At 57.6% G+C, this 23,482-nt stretch overlaps 1 protein-coding gene across 2 annotated transcripts in view; it reads right to left on the bottom strand.

The window, feature by feature from the left end:
* Positions 1 to 2,043: 2,043 nt before the first annotated feature.
* Positions 2,044 to 23,482, bottom strand: part of FADS2 (fatty acid desaturase 2) — a 31,356-nt gene continuing 9,917 nt past the window's right edge. The window contains exons 3-12 of one of the 2 annotated variants that reach the window (XM_064576330.1): positions 22,728 to 22,925; positions 22,507 to 22,608; positions 17,646 to 17,771; positions 10,406 to 10,466; positions 9,939 to 10,015; positions 5,237 to 5,334; positions 4,967 to 5,063; positions 4,617 to 4,696; positions 4,038 to 4,163; positions 2,044 to 3,701 (exon numbers count right to left, since the gene is read on the bottom strand). In XM_064576330.1, the coding sequence (XP_064432400.1) occupies positions 3,650 to 3,701; positions 4,038 to 4,163; positions 4,617 to 4,696; positions 4,967 to 5,063; positions 5,237 to 5,334; positions 9,939 to 10,015; positions 10,406 to 10,466; positions 17,646 to 17,771; positions 22,507 to 22,608; positions 22,728 to 22,925 (1,017 nt within the window). In that variant the 3' untranslated portion in view covers positions 2,044 to 3,649. The remainder of the gene's footprint in view (positions 3,702 to 4,037; positions 4,164 to 4,616; positions 4,697 to 4,966; positions 5,064 to 5,236; positions 5,335 to 9,938; positions 10,016 to 10,405; positions 10,467 to 17,645; positions 17,772 to 22,506; positions 22,609 to 22,727; positions 22,926 to 23,482) is intronic. The other variant, XM_064576331.1, reaches the window with a different exon arrangement.

Consider the following 23,482-nt stretch of genomic DNA (forward strand, 5'->3'; position numbering starts at 1 on the left):
TCCTCGGGGCCCAGCGCCCTGCACGTGCCCAGGCCACCCACCAAGCTGAGCAGGCTCTCAGCCCCCCAGGGACTCCTTCCACCATCTCTGCCCCCTCTGGCCAGCTGCTGGGCCTCTTGGGAGTGGTCTGACATTTGACATGATGGTGTTGGGGGACGTCTTGTTCTGGGAAACAGCCCTTGCCTTGAGGGAGTGGAGGAGATGGCCAGGCAGAGTGCGGGGTGAGGAGCAGGGATCCAGCTGCTGCCACCATGTGGCCTCTGGCCAGTTCTTGCCCTTCTGGTCCCAGGCTCCACCAAGAATGGAAGCTTCGGGTCTTGTGATCACTGAGGACCACCCATGTCAGGGACTCATGACTTTGGGATGGGGTGCGAGGGTGGGGAAACCCATGACTCTGTGTTGGGCAAGAGCCTCCACAGAGTTTGGGGACAGGAGAAACAATTAAGCAGAGAGCAGGTATGGGTGTCCCCAACTTCGTGCCGCCAGGGTAAGAATACTTGAGCACAAAGACGGTGTGGGGGGAAAAAGCCACAGCGAGGGGCGCCTGGGTGGCTCAGTCGTTAAGCGTCTGCCTTCGGCTCAGGTCGTGATCTCAGGGTCCTGGGATCGAGCCCCACATCAGGCTCCCTGCTTGGCAGGGAGCCTGCTTCTCCCTCTCCCTCTACTGTCTGTTCCCCCTGCTTGTGCTCTCTCTCGTTCTGTCAGATAAATAAAATTTTTTAAAAAAGGAAAAAGCCACAGCGAAGATCCACGTGCCCGCTGACCTGATCCAAGATTTAGCTGGTGCCCTCAGAGCCACAACGTCCTCCAAGCCCGTCAGTCCTCCCCACCACTCTCCCTGTCCCCAGGAGCCTGCTTGGCGCAGGGGATGAACTTAGAGCTGGTGGGGTGGCGGGGCCTGTAATGTCCCATCCTGGGGGACCAGGAGCCACGCCCTGCCCAGGTAGGAGGCAGAACACAGGCACAGGTAAGAAGGATGGAAGGTGTGTCCCTCGTGGTCTTCCAGCCTCGAAGACCTCTCTCCTGGAAGGGCCAGGCCAAGGCTCACAGGTGCGGAGAGTGACAGCATCACGGCAGCCCAGTGCCTTCCCTATACAAATGGCGGAACTGGCCCAGAGGACCAGGGCACGGGGCTCACCCAAGGCCACTCAGTGGGTCTCTGCCTCCTGGCTCAGGGCTCCTTCCTGCAAACCCGGGTCCTGCTGCCGAGTCCCTGCACCCACCGGGGAACCACTCCCACCCTACCTGGGACAGCTGGCTGTCCCTGCCCGTGATCCTGGGGTCACGGGGAAAGCAAGAGGGGCACGAGGGTCTACCCCGCAGCCCTGCTGGGAGGAGACACAAGGCCAGGTGCTGGCTATGCCGAAACCCTTGGCCCTTCGCTGGCACACCTAGCTTCACCTGCTGGCCGAGCCAGCCCGTGGGCAGGGGAGCAGGGCAGCACGCGGGCTTCTGGTACAGCCCTGTGGACTTTGCCCAGGCTTGGCAGTAGGACAGACCCAGGATTCATTGTTTGCCGCTGCCTGTGAACCTGGCAGCCCTGGGCTGAGACGGCCTGGGTGTCTCCCCAGGGTGTGGGGACCAAATGAGCCGCTGAGCTGGACCCAGGGGCCATAGGATGGAAGCATAGGTCTCCAGGACTTTCCAAAGCCCCTTCTGAGAGTCTCTTTGCCCCCCAGCGCTCTGTGCACTGACCAGAAAATTGTGAGCAGATAGCTGGTCCCAAGAGGAACTGGGAACAGAGATGGGGAATGGGGAGGTCAGGAATGTGCTTCTCCTTGTTGCCCTCCAGAGACCTTCCAGAAAGCCTCCTTGGGCTCCAGCGGCCATGTGTGGGGTTGGGTTTGTGTGAATGTACTTCAGGGAAGGGGAGAGAAGTTCTCTCCTGAGCAGAGGCAGCAGGGGATGGGGGTAGGGTGACTGCAGCTGGGGAGGGGACAGCAAAAAGCCTGCCTCCACCACCATGGGCCTCCTCCCTGGTGCCCCGGTTACAAAGGCCCTTCCTCGGTCCCGACAGCCCGCCCAGCATTAACGGGCAAGAAATGAGAATAAAATTACTTTTATTTCCAAAAAATGTAGGGGTGGGGAAGTGACATGGTAAAAATTAACATCAGTTCCCTATGGATCCATTCTGTCTCTGGGGAAGGACAGCTCTTAGGGCCTGTGTTCTTGGCGGGAGGGCTTCGGGGGGCCCACGTTGCCATGGCAACCCACAGGTCTGTCACACAGGATGCGTCCCCCGTGGCTGGCCAGAGCTGGGGGACGACAGCCCTCCCCCACAGGCCCCCACTTTGAGCTCCCCTCCCCCGAAGCTAAATATTGGTTAGTGGGTTAGATTTCCGAATCTAGCAGCCCCGGGTCCCTCCCTCCCGCTCACTCCCCAACCCCTCCGCCGCCTGGCCTCCAGCCCTCAAACTTCTTGTTGCAGTTTTCACTGGGCCCTCATCATATCTCCCTCCCAAACCCCCAGATCCTCAGGGTCATCTTCTCTGGCACTGCCTCCCCCTGGGCCCCTGCTGCCCTCTCGACAGCAGCGGCTCCTGCAGCCCCCACAGTTGGGGTCCCTGTGGCCTCCGTGAGTGAGCCGGGCGGGCTCAGCCCACGGCGGGGCCCGGAGAGGCAGGTGGGAAAAGGTTCTGACAAGGCCCAGCCCTGTTGTCACTCCCCCTGTCAGAATGTATCTATAACAAAAGGTTAAAAAAAACAGGACAGGAGAGAGCAGTCCCGCATGGGGAGGGGCTGTGTGAGGCGCCCTCCTGCAGCTTGAAGGGCTCAAGGCCACTCGGCCAAGCAGCTAGAGACTGACTAGCACTGCCTGGCAGGTAACGGAGCGCTTCGGATAAGGGTCCGATCGCTCCAGAATCTTAGGTCTCCCAGCCCCGTCAAACATCTGAAGGGGGTGTGGGGGGTGGGGCAGGGCTGAGCCAACAGGCCGGCTGATCCTCTGACCGGGCCATGGCCTTGGCCAAGCCCACCTTCAGGATGGCCGCCTTGGCCCCCAGGTCCCAGGCTGTGGAGCTGGGGAGACATGGCAGATGGTGGGATGGAACAGCACAAGCCTCGGGTCAGGGGGCTCCCACGGGGCGAGGACACTTGCCTGGGCCCCGAGGTCTGAGCTGGCTGCACTGCAGGCAAAGGGAGCCAGGGTCAGGGCCAGGACCCTGGACATCTGAAGAGAAGGGGTGCCAGCAGGGAGGCCCCGAGCCCCGGTCCAGTGGGGCCATGTCGGGGGGGGGCCGGGCCTGCAGACCAGGGAGCCGTGGTGCCCAGCTAGGACCCCAGGACTATCGGAGGAAGACAAGGTAGTGTGAGGCCTAGAGGCCAGGCAGCAAGATGGGGCGGTATCTGTGGACCTCTGGTCTGGCAGAAGCTGGGGGCTGGGACAGAGCACCTCTCTCTGCTCCTGGGGGTGGGAGCTGGGAGAAGGTGAGGGGCCACCTGATAGAGGGCGGCCCCATGAGGGAGGGTGTCAGAGAGAGAAGCGAAGCGAAAGCAGAGAGAAAAACAGCAGAAAGACCAAAAATGGGATCCCCAAGCCAGCATGTACCCCAACCTCGTGGACACCCCTCAGAACAAAAGCCCACCCCTCCCTGTGGCCAGCACTCCCACCTGCTCCCCCTTCCCCGTGGGTGCCCCCAGGGCTGTTGCTTCATTTGTGGAGGTAGGCGTCCAGCCACAGCTCCCCGGACTTCTTCAGACACCTGGGAAGAGGAGGGGACCGTCAGGGGAGCCCTAGGGAGAGGGAGGCTGCAGAGGCCGCGCTGGGGGTGCGGTGCTTCTCAGCTCTCAGCGGGGCTGCAGGGTTGCCTGCTCAGGGCTCCCCGGGGAACCCCCGGAGGAAGGATAAAGGGAGGGTCCCCATCCAGCCCAGAGCGAAGCCAGGTCATTCCTAGTAAGGGAGGTGGCCCGACGGGGACACTTGAGCCAGGAGGGCTCCTCCCCTCCGGTGGCTGTCAGTCCCCAACGTGGGCAGTCCCAGCTGCGCGCCTCTTGGTCTCTCCCTCGGGCCCCAGGAACCCCCCCCCCCCCCCGCTTACCTGATGATGTCCAGCATGGCCCTCAGCAGCGGCTTCTCCTGGTACTTGACGCCGTGCTTGGCGCACAGAGACTTCACCAGCGGTGCGACCTTGTGGAGGTTGTGCCGAGGCATGGTGGGGAAGAGGCTGGGGAGAGCGGGGGCAGGGTGAGGGCGCCCCCGCCTCCGCTCACAGCCCGCACAGACATGGGCGGTCAGGGCCAGGGAGACCCTGTCCACAGCTCTCCCTGTGCGGCCCCCCGCCCCTCCCCAGGAGACCGGCGCACGGGGGCGGGGGGAGCTGGGCCTCTGTTTCCCTGTCAATAAAGGGATCAATCCCCCTGCCCTGCTAGGCTTGCAGGATCAAGGGAGACCTCTGTAATGAGAAAGCTTGGGCCACTCAGGAGGGGTGGCTGTCATAGGGCCGTGCGAGCCCCTCCCCCTCACCTCAGTGGGCTGGCTGCAGAGCCACGCTCGGGGCCTGGCCAGGGTGGAGAGGGAGGTAGCCCCCATGCGCTGCCCGTGCCCAGATGGGGCTGGTGACCTCCTCCCTCCCCCGGTGCCCCCCACCTTCCCAGCCTGCCCGCCCGCCCGCGCTCACTGGTGCTCGATCTGGAAGTTGAGGTGCCCGCTGAACCAGTCGTTGAAAAAGGACTGCTCCACGTTGCAGGTGGCTACCAGCTGCGGAGGGGAGGGGTGAGAGGCCAGGACAAGGGAGAAGGAAAGGCTTCGTCTCCTTCCCAGGAGGCCCACCCCTCCCTAACATCCCGCCCGGCCTAGAGACCTCGGCCCGCCCAGATTCCCCGCCGGGCCCGCCCAGCGGAAGGCCACAGGCAGCCCCAGGGAAGCCCAGTACAGCACCAGGCCCACTGAGCAGCCGAGTGCTGGAGGCCAGGGAGGTGGACCCACAGGCTCCACTGGGCCCCGGTGACCAGCTCTGGCTGCCCTCACCTGGCTGCTGAACCAGTCGCGGTAGGGCTCATGGTCAATCTCCATGACGAGGTGGTTCATCTGTGTGACCCACACAAACCAGTGGCTTTCCAGGAACCTGGAAGAGAGCACAGCTCAGTGCGGGAGCCACGGGAGTTGCCACGGGGCCCGGCCACGGTGGGAACAGACCCTCTCCCTCAGCCCCAGACAGCCTGGGCAGGAAGTGGGGAGCTCAGAGCCCTTCCGCACGGCCCCTCCTGTCAAAGTCCTGTCAAGGCCAAGCGCAGGTACCTGATGAAGTTGAGGAAAAGGACGGCTCCCAGAATGCCATAGAAAGGGACGTAGGTGATGAAGAACCGGGCATAGTAGCTCATAGCCCAGGCCAAGTCCTGCAGAGAGAACGAGATTGGATACGGGACCACCACCCACCCCAGCACCACGTCCTGATCACCGATGTGCACACAGCCCTCCCACGCCCCGAGAGGCAAAAGTGTCCAAGAACCCCCAACAGGCCTCGAGGAAGTTGGGCACCAGGCCCACGGAGAATGTGATGCTTGCTTGCACAAGGTTGGTGACCGTCTTTGTTTCCAGGGAAATGCTGAGTGAGCTGCAGGAGGGGGCTGGGGGCTTTGCTTCAGGGAAACAGGGCAGGGACCAGGAGATGTCAGCCAGGAGCAGCCCTTTCACGGCCCCAGGGATTCTGAATGTACATGGACCTCCCCCCCACCAACAACTGCCCTTCGGCCATGTCCTTCTTACCCATCAGCACCTGGGATCTCTTTCCTGGCAGGGCAAAGGGCCGACAATACTGTCCATCCTCTCCATATGGGCTCCCCCACGAGCTACCTCTCACATGCTAGTCGCCCCCCCACCCCGCTCCGTGCCCAGTTCTCCTGTCCCCTCTCCCTTCCTGCCCCTCGCTGGGGTGGCCATGGAATCCTGAGCTTGCAGGTCTTCCCTCACCTGGACAAGCGCTTCCCTCGGCTGCCCTGACTGCCCCACCCTCCATGGCAAACCTCCCAGCCAGGTGCTCTGTGGCGGGTGTCCCTCTCTCCCCACCACCTCTTTGACCCGAGGCTGCGTGCCTCCACTGGGCCATAGCGGGAGCCTCCCGTTGGTCTCCTGCTCTCCCTCGGGTACCATGGCAACCAGAGCCACCTTCTTAGCCCCAATAGAAGAAGCTGCCTTTCCCACAGAGCTCAGTGGGATCAGGACGAACCCTCTCTTGGGCCACCCTGACCCAGGTTATTCCTGCCTCGGGGCCTTTGCACGGTTTCCTCCCCCTCCGCCCCCCCATCACTTTTCCTCTCCAGAGCCTTGGCAGGGTAGTGATCCGAGAACAGGCACTGGGTCGGGCTGCCCGTGTGAGTCCCGGCTCCCCGCTGGCTCTGTGTGGTGATGTATTCAGCTGGGCCTCCGTGCCCCCATCTGCAGGCTGGGGAGAGACCTCCCACTGAAGTTGGCCATGGGTTGGCCATGTATTGCAACAGTGAGTGTAGCCCGCAAGGAAAAGCTCTGAATGACTCTAACCCAGTCCCTTTGTGCTTTGTCGCCATGGAGATCTTCCCCACATGGGTGGTGACGCTGCCATCCTCAAAGCCCCCACTCGCCTCCTTCCCCACTAGGGGATACAGGATGAGATCCAGCCCCCTGGGTAGGGCGCATGGGCCCTCCGCACGCCAGCCCGCCAACCTGGCCTCGTGCAGCCAGTCTCCCGACCCACGTGCACCCAGCCAGGCCAGGCTCTGTCACACTGCAGGGTCACTTCCATCTGGGCCTCCTGCCCACCCTCGTCTGCTTGGCAAACTCATCCTCAAGTCTGCGTGCAGTTAAGCTCCTCAAACTCCGTGAATGCCTCCTCTCTATTCGTGGGCGGAGTTGGGTGCTGGGAGCCAAAGGAGGGCCTTCGGGAGCACTGTGCCTGGAAAGACAGGCTTATAAAGATATCTCTTCAATACCGTTTGGAAGGTGACAGAAGCAAGGGGAGCATGGGGGTGGTCCTGACCTGACGCTCGAATTTAGGAAAGGCCTCCATCAGGAGATGGACACGAAATGATGGGAGACCCAGAGCAAGGCCCACAGCCCCAAAGAGGAGATACAGATTCCAGAATGATCTAGGAGGCCTGGGCAGTTGCGTTTGGGGACTGCTTAGTCGTGAGGAATCCAGGCTGGTCCCCGCATGGGTGTCGTCAGCTGAGGAGGCGAGCAGAGGGGAGCAGCTGGGAGGTCTGCGGGAAGGGAGAGTCTGGATGGGCGGCAGTGGGCCCCGGGCATGACCTGGGATCCAGCGAGGGGTCTTTAAGGGGGTGGGAGAAGCAAGCATTACAAGCTCTGCTCCTACACTTCATCACATTCGCCTTTGTTTCTTTCGTGTGTGTACGTAGTACAGTAGAAAATACATGTATATCCATGGGGCCAATCTTATTTCTTTTTGTGCAGAGCGACCCATGACCCCGGAACCACTGGTCTCAGGGATAGGGTGTAAAGCATGTGCGGGGGTAATAGAGAGGTGGAGGAGAACCAGCAGAGGTGGGACTTGGAAGCTGACAGGGAGAATTTCAGGAGAGAGCGGTTTGTGGTGTCGGACGCAGAACCTCCAGGGAGGGCGGCTGAGAAGCATCTCCAGGATACGGTCGCCACCAACACTGCCAGGGGGGCAAAAACCTCCCTCCTTGAGGCTCTCCCAGTGCATCAAGCCCTCTCCTCCACATGACTGGCGTCTGGGCCTGGATAAGCCCTCACTGTGGGGGGACTGTGCCGTACCCGACATGATGCTCGGCAGCATCCCCGGCTGGATGCCCACCAGATGCCTGATGCCAGAAGCACCCAATCTCCCCTGCGGTGTGACAATCAAAAAGGTCTCCGGATATTGCCAACTGGCCCAAGAGAATTGCTCCTGTTGAGGACCACAGCCCCAAGCCAGGGCTGCACTTGGCACCTAAGCTCGCTGTTACCGTAAATCAGAAAAGCGCAGCGCAGGACCCACCTCTGCCCCACGCAGTCACGGACCCCTGGGGGTGGGGGACACCGGATCTTATCTTCCCTGAATCCTCAGCACGAGCACTGACTGCAGTCAACTGCTTCAAAGAAGGAGCCTAAGGCTGGAGGCCTATCCCTCCCACCCAGCTGGAGCCCTACTCCCCAGTAGGGTCAAGGGCAGGGCTGCCCAGACTCCCCACCACCGAGCGGGGGGCCCCGAAAGACCTAGGGGCCCTATCAGATTTCCCTGGGTCTGCCATCTGATCCCATCCAGGCACAGTCTTATTTCCTTTCCTGTTGTCCTTATTGAGCGCTTTGTCCCTTGGGGAACAAGCACAGTAAAAAGAAAAGTATATATTTAGGCAGGAGTTGTTTGCCATAAAAGTTCATTAAAATACGCCCAGCAGCACCACGAAACCCCACACAGCAGGGCTCAAACTCCTCTTCAGCTTGAGTGACTCCTTCCAGGCCCCAGGGAGCCCAGTGGAAACAGTAGTTACCATAGGCGAGAGATCTGGGCTCAAATTCCCAACATGCCCGTGTCCCTTCACTCATAAGCCAGGGTCAAATGACATAATGAGGGTGGCCGTGCTGGGACATAGTAAGTACGGATGAAAGGCTCACTTCTGGGAAAACATCGTGCCCTAGAAGTGGGTGGTACAGTTTCTACCAACACAGGACTGGCAGAGACTTCCAGAGTCCCGCTGCCTCGCTCACCCCCACACCCCCCACCCGGGGCTCCTGAGTCCCAGTCCTGGACATCAGCAGAATCAACAGGCGTGGCCCCTTCGCCCACAGTTTCAGTGAGAGAGGACAAGGCGAAGTACTTTGAAACCCTGCAAACGCTATAGAAATATGAGGGACTGTTACTTGGGAGATTGGTAGCTGAAGTGGGGGGACAGTACAGGACACGGCCTAGGTTCTAAGGGCCTGACCCACCCCTTGGTGTCACCCTGGGCAAGTCCCCAAACCCTCAGAGTCCCAATATGTTCATTTATAAAACTGGACTAAGAAAACAAACAAACAAACCCGTGATCCTAAGTGACCCTCCACTTGGTCTCCAGGGCAGGGGGCACTGTCCCTGTCCCCACGAACCCCACTTTGCCGCAGACTCTGCCTGTTGGTGACTACTCCATCCAGGTCATTCTGATCACCTTTCATGCCGAATCCCGCCTGCACATGCACATAAAGCCAACGACAGGGGCGTGCACCACACGCACTCTCTCTCTCTGGACACAGAATCTGGAGCTTCCGCCAAGCCTGGTGTTACAGGCTGGATCGTGTCCCCTAAAATGCACATGTTGAAGCGCTCATCCCAGGGCCTCACATGACTTTATTTGGAGATAGGGTCGTGGCCGATGGGGTCAATAGGGTGGGCTCTAGCTCACTGCAACCGGCGTTCTTAAGAAAGGGGACTCTGGACGCAGACACAGATGAATGCAGGGACAACGATCCCGAGACCCAGGCAGAAGACCCGGCCGCCCAGCAGCCAGGGACACTGGCCCGGACCAGGTCCTGCCTAACTGCCCACAGAAGGACCTACGCGGACAACACCTCGTCTTGGACTTCTGGCCTCCAGAACTCTGATGCTGCATCTCTGCGGAACAGAGCGGCCTTGTTGTGCAGGCCGAGCAAACGAATCCACCTCTCAGCTCAGCCACTGCCCGGCTGCTCTCCCTTTACCACGGGGAGCGCGGTGTGCCCCGGCCACGGGGTCTCAGGGGATGCGGGGACGCGGGAGGCAACGGCCGGGGTGGCGGACAGGCGGGCCCAATTTGGCTCTCATCACGTTGCCTGCAGGAGCTTTCTGAGGGAGCTCTGCAAAGGCCGTGGCCCCCCACTGACCCCACGGGGTGTGGGTACAGGGGAATGTGTAGGGATGTGGCAGAGATCCTGGCAGCCCCAGAGCAGGTCCCTTCCTGAGAGTGATCAGGCCGCCCACCCCCCCACCCCGGGGGCAGGGACCGGGGGCAACGTGCAGGCCCCCGGGGCCCACCTGTACCCCTTGACTCACCACCCAGTCTCGGCGTGAGATCATGGTCGTGATGATCTGGTACTGGAAGTACATGGGGATGAGCATTGGCGGCCCGACTGCGGGGAGAGCAGGGGTACTTAGAGGCATCCCGTCCCAGCGCACCGGGCTGGTCAGTCAGGGGGAGCCCGGCGAGCACTGAACTGGGGGCCCAGCTCCGCAGCTCCCAGGCAGAGGCAGCGACCTGTGCCTGAGGAGGGGCTGGGAGCACACGTCCCCCTCCCCCCTGCCGCCCCCTTTCCCTACCCAGGGGCCCCCGAGTGTGGGACCCTGGGCCTCTGGGTCCTGTCTGCACCATGTGCCAGGAGCAGTTTACTCGGGATGGATGGCCCTTCCTGCTCAAACAGGCTCAGGGGCGATTCCTGGGTCTAAAGAGGTGGCAGGTGGTTGCGGGGGGAGGACAGATGGCCATTCTGGGGTGTGGTTGGAGGGCAGCCCCCAACACTCACTCAGGAGGAAGTACTTGTGCTGGTAGTTGTAAGGCAGGTATTTGAGCTTCTTCTTGCCGTACTGAGGAGAGAGAAGAGAGGGTGAGCACCCGCCCAGGCCCCCCCCGCCCGCTCGGCAGTCACCGTTCCTGTCCTGTCAGTCCACAGCCTGGGCCCTCAAGGCTGGGCCCCTCCGGCCCTCTGGCTCCTAGCTGCTCCGGCCGACACTGGCCACCATTTCCTCGGCCCCAGCTTTGTCCCATCCAGGCCTCAGCTCACGCCCTCCTCCGCCAGCCCACGAGGCTGGGGCTTCTGAAGCTGAGGCTCAGGGTCAAATCACTGCTCAAGGCCACATGAGAAATGGGCCCAGCTGGGATCTGAACCCAAGAAAGCTGACTCAGAGCCCACATGGCAGGCACCAAATAAATGTTTGTGGAGTGAATGCACAACTGAACAACTCATACGGGGTCCCACCGAGGGAGCTCCTTGGCCAGTCTCCACCCCTTTGAGAGTGAGAAAAGCTCCCGGGGCACGCTGGGGAGCTCCCCAGAGCCCGCAGGAGCCGGGAGAACACAGATTAGGGCCTGGGGAATTGTTAACAGTCACCGGGCTGGGAGCATCTACCTTCCCAGAGCCCCCTGCAACTTTCCAAAGCTAATCACTTCTCCCAGGGAGATAGTTTTTAGTTGAGGGTGCCGGCAGGCCGGGGACCCACCCAGGGTACCCTGATGCCCAGACAGTCACAGCGAGGAAGGCCGTGCTGGGGCCTGGGCATCCTCACTGCACCAAGTCGCTCAGGCCATGCTGAGCACGAGCCTGCAGGGAAGTCACTGCCCCACGGGTCCCTGGAGCCCTTCAGTGCTAGGGTCCAGCTTTCTGCAGACCAGCCCACCTTGCTCCTTGGAGACGGAGACCATAAGATGTTGCTCAGAGAGTGACCCCCGCTCTTGCTTTCGGTGCCAAGATCTGCCAGGATCACCGGTACAGATCTTTTAGCCCCCGTGCCCCCACCCCATTTGGCACCCAAATCACTGGTGGTTAAGAGGAGCCGATGAGAACACAGGCATAAACGCTGGGGGGCTGGCCCCTGGGACACTGCCCCTCACTCGCCCTTCCCCGGGTCCAGCCCTTTGCAGGTGCTCATTCCTATTTATTGTACTCAGGAGATGGAGACACGTTACGGATGGAGAGACCCCGGATGTTGGCTAAGCCAACGCCGCTGTCTGCGGGTGGGAGCGGAGAGGGTAACGACCATCAAAATCGCAGGGCGGGCCCACGACGCCTGTAAGTTGGAGCCCTGGATGGGAAAGAAGCCCAGCTTGCCCCCAGGACCGGCGTCTTGGCACCATGGCTGTGGTCATGGCCCATCTGGCCGAAGCACCACCAGAACGGACCCCTTTGTCCCGTGCGGCCTCTTGTGCCTTGGCAGGGGTCTCACTCATCCCCGGAAAGTGTGGCCATGGGCACAAGGACGGTCACTAAGGCCGGGGCTGAGGCTGGCCTTGGAGAGGTCCTAGCCAAGGAAGCTTCAAAGTAGCCTTGGAAGATTTCTCAGAGGAGGGAGTGGGGGGCACCCACTCAGTGGCCTGTCGGGGTTCCAGGGAGCATATGGCCCCGGGATCCCGCTCTAACCTCCTCCCAGGAGCCAGGAAACAGACCCACAGGCCCAGCCTCTGTGTGCAGGCTTCTCGGCCCTGAACAGGAGCCCTCCCTGCCACAGCTCTGCCCATGGGTCATCCCAGGAGGTGGCCCCAGGCCCCATGGACCCTCTCAGGCTAATTAGACTCCTGGGAAGTGAACACTAAGGGCAGCCCAGACAGGTGGGCGGACCAGAGAGTTCCCATAGAAGGACCCAGGGGCGGCTAAGCTGCTGGGGTGGGGGGAAGGGCACCAGGGGATTCATTTGAAGTTGCGTTTCCTTAGTAAGCATGCTTTCCCATTGATTTATGGTGACCTCTGGGGAGCGACAGGTCCCACGCGCTGACGCTCCCCCAGCTGCCCCTGGCCCGTGGGCACTCCTGGCCCCCACGTGGGCCCCTTCAATGCCACAGACTGTCCTGCAGGAGCTGCCGGGTCCCCGGCCTCTCTGTCAGGCCCTGGGGGCTCCCAGGCTCAGGGAGGCAGGCCCTCAGGATTCAGACACAATTCAGCATTTGAGCAAATTGCTCCACACACACCCTCCTCTGCCCCGCCATGAGCTGTGGGTCCCCGCCTCATCCAGTGGGGGTCCGATGGGCACTTCCCGGGGCTGCTGAGGGACCGGCCGATGAGGTGGGCGTCCCAGTCCTTCGGGAACAGAACGGGGAGCTGCGGTCCCAGCAACACGCACAGCTGTGTGTGGTGACACAGCGAACGGTCACTGCACGTCTGTTCCCAGCTCGGTGACCTCAGGCGGGGCAACTAACTGCAAGGCCACCTGTCGGGCTATGGCTGGCCCACAGCACCCACTTTCCTTGGAAAACCAGAGAGCACACGCTCGCTCTGACGATGCATGGCTACCTTGCTGGCTTGGCTCTCGGCCAGCGTCTAGCCCCGTAAGTCATGGGCGCAGCGAGGGCTGGAAGAGGGCTTTAGAACGTACCGAGCTGGGGGGGGGGGCTCCTGGCATCTCAATTCATCAGAAAGCTGGAGGGACCCAACAAGCCAGTTCCCTGGGGTCCAGCAGGTAGTGGCCCTGGGTAGGTTCCTGCGGGACCCAGAAGCCCCAGCTGGGAGCAAGACAGCCTGGGTTTGGGTGGTGGCACTGCCTTTTCCCGTTAGAACCTCAAGCAAGTTACTTCACGTCTCTCGGCCTTAGCCCTTCCATCCTGAAATGGGCGTGATGAGAGCCCCTGCCTCATGGTTAAGCAAAGGTGAAGTGACATCCTGCATGCCGGGCCTGGCACGGTGCTGGGTGCGCGGACTCGGTGAGAGTCTGCCCTCCTCCCCACACGTCCTCCCCTCCGGGAGAGTCCTCATCACACACAGGGAGAAAGCTCGGGTGGCTGTCATAGGTGAGGCTCGGGGAAGACAGAGGGTGCTTTCACTCGGGCAAGGCGGCTTGTTGTGGTCGAGAGATGAAAATGGTAGCAGACCAAGGGCTCCCTTTGACGCATTCCCAAGCTGTGGCTCACAGGGGATGCAAATCAGGGCGGAGGGAGGGGGGGCCCTGCCAACCCTGGTGGCCTGGTTTCCCGGAGGTCCCTGCCCCTTTGCCCAGGCTGGGCTGGCCCTCCTGTGCTCACCCTCTCCACAAACCCTGGACCAGGCTTGGATTGCAGGCTGAGTGCATGCCAGGGGCATGTGTGGGGGACTTTTCAGCTTTGGAACAAAATGTCTGAGGAATGACAAGGGCCTTCCTTGTCCCTTCAGGGTTGGGGGAAGGGAGCTGTCGCAAAGCCCAGTCCCCGCCTCTGGGAACCTGCAAACTCCCAGAGAGAAATGAGCTACATAGCCAGGCCGGGCATGCGTAGAATGGCAAGGCCCCGGTCCACGGGCCCTGACAGGAGGGCCCTGGTTGTTCCAAGGGAGGACTGGTCCCTTGGCTGGTTCACAAAGAAGCCTGGAGGGTTGGCTGCAGACAGGCAGTGGGGCAGGGAGAGCGTCCCAGATAGGTGGAAAGGCAGGATCTCCGGTGAGGAGGCGCAAATACTCCTGGCTTCCGAAAGCCCGCCTCAGTACCACAGGGATAATGGCCTCCCTGTCGCCCTCTGGGATGTGGCAGACAGATAAAGGGAGGGGCGAAGCCTGCCGCTGACTTCACCTCTATTTAATGCTGTTCTGGAAGCTCCAGAAGTAAGAGTGTGGAGCTATGAGAAAGAGTACCTTTCATTATTTTCAAGGATATAACTGTCTACCCAGGAAACTCAAAAAAGAACCAACTGAAAGACAACTAGGATCGCAGAGAGGCCTGAGCAGATGCCAGATGGACCTAAGTTACCCACCAAGTAGCAACAGCTTCCCGGAACATTGGAGAAACACCGATCCCAATAGCCAAAGTAGGAAAGATCCAGGATTGAACTGGAAAAGAAACACCCACGAGACATATAAAGAAAAGTATAAAGCTTTTCTAAGAGGGAAAAAAAAGAGGCTTGAGGAACTGGAGAAACAGGCCTTACTGCAAGATGGAAAGACAGAGTGTGAAGACGGTGACTTGTGCTAAGAGGGCTGCCGGCCAGTGATGAAGGGCCAGGGGCAGATGGAGGGCCGCCCAAGTCCCGCAGACGACGCCCCCGTGAGGCTGACCACCCAGCCCGGGCGCGGGGCTCGGGGGGGGACACTTTCCCGCACAGATGGGGCCATGCATCCTGATGGGGGTGCTGGGGAACCTGGCTGACTCCAGACAAATGAGAAGGACGGACACCAGCCTACCCACAGCACATGTGGCCAAAGTTAAATAATTCAAACGCGAAGCCACAAAACACTGAAAATAGTACGAGTGGAGAACTTTCTTGGGGTGCTTGGCTGGCTCACTTGGTAGAGCAGGCGACTCTCGATCTCGGGGTTGGAGCCCCACGTTGGGTGTAGAGACTACTTAAAAATAAAATCTTAAAAAAAAAAAAGAACTTTCTAAGCATGAAAGAAATTAAAGGAATCTGCAGGAGGGGGGAAAAAAGTGAATACCTCTTTCTACATAAAACAAACAAAATCCTCCCAGAAGTCATAAATAAGACCAGAAGGCAGAGAACTTACGAGGAAAGGGATTTCGCCACTGAGATCCCTCTCCTTAATTTCTGCCTAGCTCTTTGGAGCTGGTTTGTTTATCTGAGCCTGGAGATAAGAGAGGCCTGGCCTCCTTGCTCTGGAGGCCAGAGGCTGGCTCAACACCCCCAAGGCCTGGCCACATGGGGCCAGGTGGGTGGCCCTGGTGTGGTGTGTGGTATGTGGGGCTGGCAGGAGACAAGGCCATTGGACCCACTCCCAGGGTGGCAGCATGCTCTCGTGGACACCGGGGCACAGCTCGACCAGCAGCCCAGCGTATATCTGGCCTTTCCCCCTACACGTGTGTTAAGAGTTGAGGATTTCCACAGGGTGGTCTTTCAAATGCTACTAGCAATGGGGTAACCAGATCTCCGAAACCTCCCACCCGGCCCCAAAGCCGGCACTGAAGAGGTGTCTAGGGAGAGGAAGTGTTGGAAGAGGCTTCGCTGGCCAAGGCACAGAGCGGAGCTGGTGAGACTAGATTTCTGGTGTTAGGGACGCAGAGAACAACTGGCAGGACAGCCACCAGCTCTCCAACAGGAAGCCTCATGCAGAAAGGGAAGCCTTTGATTTCACTCAGCAGAAGGCCCCAAGTGAATCAGCTGCATTATCTGGACACCTCTAATCAAAGCTAGCAAACTGCTTCCTAGAAGAAAGAGGCAAGCAGCACGTACTTTGGAAGGGAATATAATCCCTGCCTGGCTTCCCAAGTACTGAATGTTGGCTAATTTCCTCTGCTATGGACCATGTTGCAGAAAATCCGTGTTTCTGCTCAGATATTCTCTTGGGTGGAACTGAGATGGGAAAGACAGGGTACAAACTAGAATTGGAGGGACACGCTCTCTCCTCTCCTTGTTCCAAGTCTCGGATGCCAACATTGTCGGGAATACACCACTGGTGGGAATCCGGGACCCTTCTCCTTCCTCAATGGGCCTCGCTTGAAAGATGCTTACTGAGCCCCTCCTCTGTGCCTGGCACTGGGATGCTTACGAGCTGTACAAAAGCAACAGGATCTTCTAAACTTGGGCTTACCTCATCACCGTACTTCCAAAAGGCAAAGCATAGGTAGATTTTTTTGTAAATTAAACCCTAACATAGAGGCTGTCCCATAGGGGCTCTACTTTCTAAAAAAAAAAAAGGCGTTTAAATGAGGGCATTCTTTAAAGGCATTGGGGGTGATTTTATTAAAAAGAAATAGAGAAGTAGCAACAAGTTTCCTATCTTACAAAACAGCATGGGTTACATGATGCTACAGAAATACAATGGAGCACCAGACAGACCCAGGCAAAGGCCAAATCACTTGGACTACCAGAAAGAGGTCTGTGTTTGGTAAGGCGGCAAGTTGCAGGACAGAATGTCTAAGTTTTAATTTTGGTTTTTAAAATGAGTATGTGCTGGGGTACCTGGGTGGCTCAGTCGGTTAAGTGTCTGCCTTCGGCCAGGTCGTGATCTCAGGGTCCTGGGATGGAGCCCCGCGTTGGGCTCCCTGCTCAGCCGGGGGTCTGCTTCTCCCTCTCACTCGGCCCCTCCCCCCTGCTCATTCTCCCTCTCTCTCTCAAATAAATAAATAAAATCTTTAAAAATAAATAAATAAATACAAAATGAATGTGCATATGAATATGCACATACAAGAAATCTGGAAGGAGGGTGCCTTGGGTGGCTCAGTTGGTTAAGCGACTGCCTTCGGCTCAGGTCATGATCCTGGAGTCCCGGGATCGAGTCCCACATCGGGCTCCCTGCTCAGCGGGGGGTCTGCTTCTCCCTCTGACCCTCTTCCCTCTCGTGCTCTGTCTCTCATTCTCTCTCTCAAATAAATAAATAAAATCTTTAAAAAAAAAAAAGAAATCTGGAAGGATTTATGTACCATGTTTTCATCAGTGGCTATCCTCAAGGGTAAGATCTTTGGGGCAAAGGGGGATGATGGAGGTAATAGGAGATTCACTTTGTGATTTTGTGTATTTCTAGTAATATTTAACTGCTTGTCACAGGTAAATTCTATATTTCTACTAAAAATTGAACTAACAGAAAAATAAGGCAATGTGCTAGAGCAGAAGGAAATGACCTCACTCTCAGATCCAGGGCCTCATCCTAGACTAGCCACTAAATTATAGGATCCTGAACACATCCCCTCCTTCCCCGGAGCCTCCCTTTGTCACATCTGGTGAAGCAGGTTGGACCAGACTACGCTGAGGTCCCTCTCAGCATCGAGGACTGCGACTCTCCCAATCAGGTTTCCTTGAGCTGGTGTTTGGGGACCACGCTCGAGCCCCGGACCTGTGCCTGCCTGCTGAACTGGGACCAGAGTTCCCTGGCCCCCAGGAAGAAACAAGCCTGGAAATGTTCTTCCCCAACCCATGGGAGGGAGAGAGGCCTCTAACGCTGATAAGGAGCTGGTTCATTATTCATACATGAGGCCATTCCATCGAAATTCCAGCTTGAATAATTCAGGGCGTCCAGGAAGGGTTTCCAAGTAAACATCAGGGGCAGATGTGTTTGGACGGCTATCCAACCTCCAGGACTCCTTCTCTGGTTTCAGCTCAGGTCAAACACTTCCCACATCAACACTGACCCTTCATCATACCTCAACGGGCTGCGATTCGCCCAGGACGAGCACGTGCAGCATGTTCACATCGGGATCCTTGCCGAAGATGTTGGGCTTGGCGTGATGTTGGAAGTGGCGATGGTTCCACCAGTTGGCGGAGGCACCCTGGGGGGGGAAATGGGGTGAGCAGCACCGAGACTCAGAACCAACTTCGCCATCACACCCGGGGCCTCGGGCCCCCGAGCCTCCGAAAACAGCCCTGCCAGTACTGAGTCCAGAGTGCCGGCCAGCCCTGAGGCCAGGACTTGTGAATGGAGCCAAGCCAGGCCGTCCCTCCATGTTTCCCCATCCCCCACAGCAACGGCGGCGAGGCCAGCTGTTGCCAGGGTGCATGGCGAGCACCTGGGCTGGTGTGGGGCAGCCTCTTGCCCTCTGCCAGCACCAGGTGTGAGCCCCCACACCCCTCAGCCTCCGCACGTCCCCCGAGTGCCGTGTTATACAAGGAGAAACACTTCTGTTTCAGGAACGGTAAGAGGGGGTCTCTACTACATGGCCCAGGATTCTACTCCTAGGTGTGTACCCAAGAGAAATGAAAACATGGCCACGCAAAATCGTACAGCAACATTCCCATTACTCAAAATGACCAACAGGTGGAAACTGTGTGGCCATACCACAGAAAGGTGGGAAGCACCTGCTACAACGTGGACGAAACTTGAAAACATCCTGCTGAGTGAACGAAGCCAGACACAAAGGACCACATACGTGATTCCATTTATAGGAAATGTCCAGACTAGAGAATCTAGAGATAGAAAGGTTAGTGGCTGCCCAGGGTTAGGGTTGGGGACGCGTGGGAGGGATGAGGGGCTTAGGAGGCGGCAGCTAAGAGGTGTGAGGTTTCTTTTGGGGATGATGAAGATGTTCCCAAGTCGATTGTGATGATGGTTGCATAAATCTGTGAATATTCTATAAGCAGTTGGCAAGAGACAGCCCAACAGCCCGATCAGTTGCTGCCCTGAGCGGTGAGGACTCAGTGAGGTCCCACCCGGAAGGCCAAAGGAAGGCTTAATAAGCCATCGCTAACAGGAACAGGGAAGAGCTCCCAGGTTCTAACATGAAAATATAAAACCACAATTCTAGGAGACAGGAAGCATTGCCTAAGTATTTATTTCAAAGTCACAAAGCTCTGTCTCACCAACTCAAGCTCTCGACACAGTTTGGAGGCATGCCTCTCCCCACAGTTGCCCTGTGGCCCATAGAAGGAAATGGGACCCTTCCAACTCCTCACTCTTTACTGGTGAACTACTGCTGGATCAATCAACCCTTGGGCCCAGGGTCTGGCCATCCACAAGAAGGACTAACTGCTAAAACAAATATTTTACTTGGAAGATCCTTTTGGCACAAACAAGGTCTCTGGACACGGAGAGGCCTGCGCGGGCACAAGTTTGGCCTTTGCCTGTAAGCACGTGGGTCTCAAAACCCATCAAAGCGGGAAAAAAAATGTCAGTGAGTGAGGGCTCAGAGGACTGAGGACTCAGATGACACGTTCACCTTTCCAGCCGGAAGGAACCCCACTCCTGGGAAAGGTCACATGGAAAGTCCCCAGCACAAAGACATTGAGGAGCAAGTCATGTTAAGAGTGGGCAGATGTTTAGAATACACCGACCCAGGGATGTTTGTGGAATAAATGAAGGAAGGAAAGAGAGATGAGCTGTGAACACCCCGGCGACGAGTCAGCGAAGGGAGTTCTCTTCCATTTCCATTCTTCACTAGGCAGAGCCCTACTTAGTCTTCCCACCCAGAAGCCCTGCCTGCCCTGGGATGAGGAGCAGCCCTGCGGATGAAGCGGCGATCCAGAGGCAAGCCCTTGGCCTGGCAAGGGAGAGTAGGGCACCCCAACACACTGAGATGGGGCGGGGAAAGACAAGCAAAACTGGGGGAGGGGAGGGGGCCAGGCAGAGTGAGAGTGAGGGGTGCCTTCCTGACAGAGGGAAGAGGTTGGGCGAGGTCCCCTTGGTTGAGCCGAAAACCCAGGATCGCAGCCAGAAGTCCTGGGCTAAACCCTATCAGAGCCTGAGGGAAATCGAAAAATGTGTACTCCTGGCTTGAATGGTCACAAAGACATCAACAACAGTTTCCGAATCGACTTTTTAGTTTGTCTCATTTTCAAATGAGAGAATTGCCAAGTTGGAGGACTTTTCTCCACCAAGTGACAATCTTAATTCAAAAATTAAAAAAAAAAAATTTTTTTTTAGGGCGGGAGGGGCAGGGGGAAAGGGAGAGAGAGACTCTCAAGCAGACTCCCCACCCAGCACGGAGCCCAACATGGGACTCAATCTCCTGATCCTGAGATCATGACCTGAGCTGAAACCAAGAGTCAGATGCTTAACCGACTAAGCCATCCAGGCGCCCCTTAAATAATTTTTAACTAATTTAAACCAAAGCAAAATAATAATAAGTTCTGTTTTGGTACAAATAATATACTTTCCCTTAATGTTGGGACCTTTAATACGTCCAGCTTCCCAACTCTTAAATATTTCTCAACTACTTTAATGTTCTGAGGAAAAAGACCAACTAACCATTAAAAAAAGAATACATACAAACACGTATATAGGGTCACAGATTTTTTCCTTTTGCCTCAGGTTCCAATATGGCCCAGCACAGTCCTGATCTTTATTTAAAATGTTGCTATTTTGTTCACTGTAGATTTTCCTTGGCCTTAATGTTGTTTTTTAAAACCTATGTTAAAATGTTCTTCATCTTGATTACTGAGCCCTTTAGTGTCCCCTTAAATTTTGTGCCCGAGGCAAGTACCTCACTTGCCTCGCCCTAGTCCTGGCCCTGGTGGCCTGAGATGATGTAGTGGAAAAGTTGGCGGTCTCCTGGTCTCCGTCTCCAGATGCGGAGTCTGGAGGGTGCTGGCCTTGCCGTGTGCATTTTATCCTAAGTGCAATGCCGAACACTTAAAGGGTTTTTTTTTTTTTTTTTTTTTTTTAAAGATTTTATTTATTTATTTGAGAGAGAATGAGAGACAGAGAGCATGAGAGGGAGGAGGGTCAGAGGGAGAAGCAGGCTCCCAAGGAGCAGGGAGCCCGATGCGGGACTCGATCCCGGGACTCCAGGATCATGACCTGAGCCGAAGGCAGTCGCTTAACCAACTGAGCCACCCAGGCGCCCCACTTAAAGGGTTTTTAACAGAGGTGTGATGACTCAGAACTCTTTGTACAAGACCATCCTCTGAAAGACCTGTCCGCCGGAATAGCCCGCAAGTCGGGATGGGGAGAGCCCACTCTGGAATCCCGCAGCTGCTCAGGCTGCTGGTAGGAAGCAGGTCCCAGCCCCTCGAGGCGCCTGGCACCCCGTTCTCTGCTCCACACCAACTTGTGCTATAGGATGCTCGAGGTGGCAGGGCACCTGGGGACCTCCCTGCAGCCAGCCCCCTTTTTTCTCAGCAAAGGGAAACCAAGAGAGCAGATGGATCTACAAGACTCGTCTGCAGCCATGTGACTATGGGGTGCCAGACTGGGTTTCAGCCAAGCTGTGAGGCCCCAGGCTCTGGGGCACCCTGGGGTGAGCTGCATAACTGCGCCCCCCCGGCCTACACATGGCAAGAAGGACACAGCAAAGCAGAGAACTGGCCAGCCATGAGTGCAGCCCCCGTCTCTGACCTCTAACCTCCGGGCCCAAGTACCCCATCTTCCCCCTATCCCAGAGTTCTGATGTCATTAACCCACGTTCTCCATGGAGGCCAGTCCTCTGTCTTGGCCTCGTCCTCCGTCTGACACGAGAGCTGCGCTCCAAGGCCCTGCAAAAACTGAGGGACGGGAGGCAGGAAAGGTCCTCCCGGCTCCCACCCAGAATCTGGATACAGGACACAGCCCATCTTTGTTAAGCGGGTGGGGATAACGTGGGTTGGGAGTGAGATGTTACTTTCCAATACTGAGGAGGGTTTTATCCAGCAGACAAGAGTATGAAATGAAACAAAGCGCTCTACTATGCACACCCGCTCCCTTCAGCCCTGAATTTCTGGACAGAAACCAGGTTCTCAGGCCGCCTCAGGGTCAGGGCCAGGCAAGCTGCGAGGGAACTGGTTCCTAGTTCAGCGCTGGTTCACCCCCAACCAGATCCGGGGCCCGAAAGCCATGGGCTCTCCGCGGTCTGGGTCGCGGGGGGATATTCTTAACCCAGACAGGTAGCTCTTCCCAAGCCAGAGTGAGGCGGGGTGGGATTCTGTAGGACCCAGCCTTTCTTAGGAAGCAGCTGGGTGCTTCTGGGAAAGGGCTGAGTGGGGGATGATCTGTTTCAGAACGAGCCAGCAAGGACTTATTTCCAAAACCAAGGAGATAAGCCAATCGGACGAGTCCAAGGTCGCTGGCAAGTCCAGCCTGTCTTCTGACGAACTTGCCTCGCTGTAACGCTTTGCGGGGCAACCTCCTCAGCGGCAGGAGGGAGAGACAGGAACTATTTCCCCACGAGCCTTAAATACAACTCTGGTCCTCTGGCTCAGCTGATCACTGTGCTCTTTCATGTCCCTTATTGTCACTTCCGTGACAATATCTCTCTTTCAGACTAAGAGGGACATATTAGAAAAGTTTTTAGATAACTAGTAAGCAATATTATCAATATCATGAACTGAGTCAATGTACAAAGGCAGCGCGTGCCTGTCCTCATAACCAGCACGCTGCTTTTGCTGGTTGATTTGATACGGAGACAGGCCTGGGAAGGTCAGAGGAGGGGAGGATTCGAGAAACCCAGCAGGGAGGCCTGGCTCCCCGGCGCACCCGCGGTGTTACCCTGCGGCCACAGACACTGACCCGAGAGGAGACTTGGCCCCAGGCAAAGTAAGCCAGGGCCGAGCCAGCCGCTAATTGATGGGCAGATGCCCAGGGCTGCCAGTATTTACCTTTAAATGGCCAATGATGAACTTGTGGACAACGTGGTTCCACGCGGACTTCTTGAAGACAGACAGGTGGCCATAATCGTGTTGCAGCCATCCAGCTTGGGCCTGGGGAAAGAGATGCTTTCACAGAGCCAGCTTCCAAGCGTCCCCGGCCTCTGTGAGCTAAGGGGGTGGGGGGGTTAGGGTGGGGGCTTTAGGCGTCTGGTGAGGGCGCCCCACCTCACCTGAGAGGTAGCAAGGACAAAGGCCGTGATGATGGTTGGAATCCAGCCATTGCCAAAGTAAAAGATGATGAACCAAGCAATGCTCTCCATGACGATGATGTGGGCCAGGAGAAGGAGGAAGAACAGGTGGTTACTCTTGAACAGGTTCATGTCCTCGGCGGCCTTCCTCAGGGCCCGGAAGTCCTCGGTGATCTGGGGCTGTTGAGCAAGGGCACAGGGCAAGTGTCGGCCACCTAGCTGCACCGGAGGGGACCAACGTCTTCTTGCCAGAAGCGGTGGCAAGAGGGGCCACTCCACAGGCCCGTGACCCGAGGGAGCCCGGCCCCCGCGCATCATGCCCGCCACACCTGCCTGGGCCTCCATAGCCCTGAGGACTGCAAATTTGGCCCCAGCCAGGTAGGTGGCAGAGAAAGGATTCGACTCAAAAGCCGGTGTTTTTTCGTTCACAGTGGCATTACTCCCAAGGCACGAGGCAGAAACAACCCAACTGGCCATCAATGGATGCATGGCTAAAGAGAATGTGGTCTATCCGCACAATGGAATACTATTCAGCCTCGAAGAGGAAGGAGAGTCCGACTCCCGTTACCGCAGGGATGAACCTTGCAGACCCCGTGCTCTGTGAAATTAAGCCAGACACCACAGGACAAATACTGTATGATCCCATGTACCCGAGCTACCCAGAGCAGGCAAATCACAGACAGGAAGTGGAGTAGTGTTTACTGGGGCTGCAGGGAGGGGGGATGTTTAATGGGGAG

This window comes from Mirounga angustirostris, unplaced genomic scaffold (genome assembly GCF_029215605.1).
Source record: "Mirounga angustirostris isolate CCGP_5_RB_7025 unplaced genomic scaffold, mMirAng1.0.hap1 SCAF_13, whole genome shotgun sequence".
Classification (NCBI taxonomy): Eukaryota; Metazoa; Chordata; class Mammalia; order Carnivora; family Phocidae; genus Mirounga; species Mirounga angustirostris.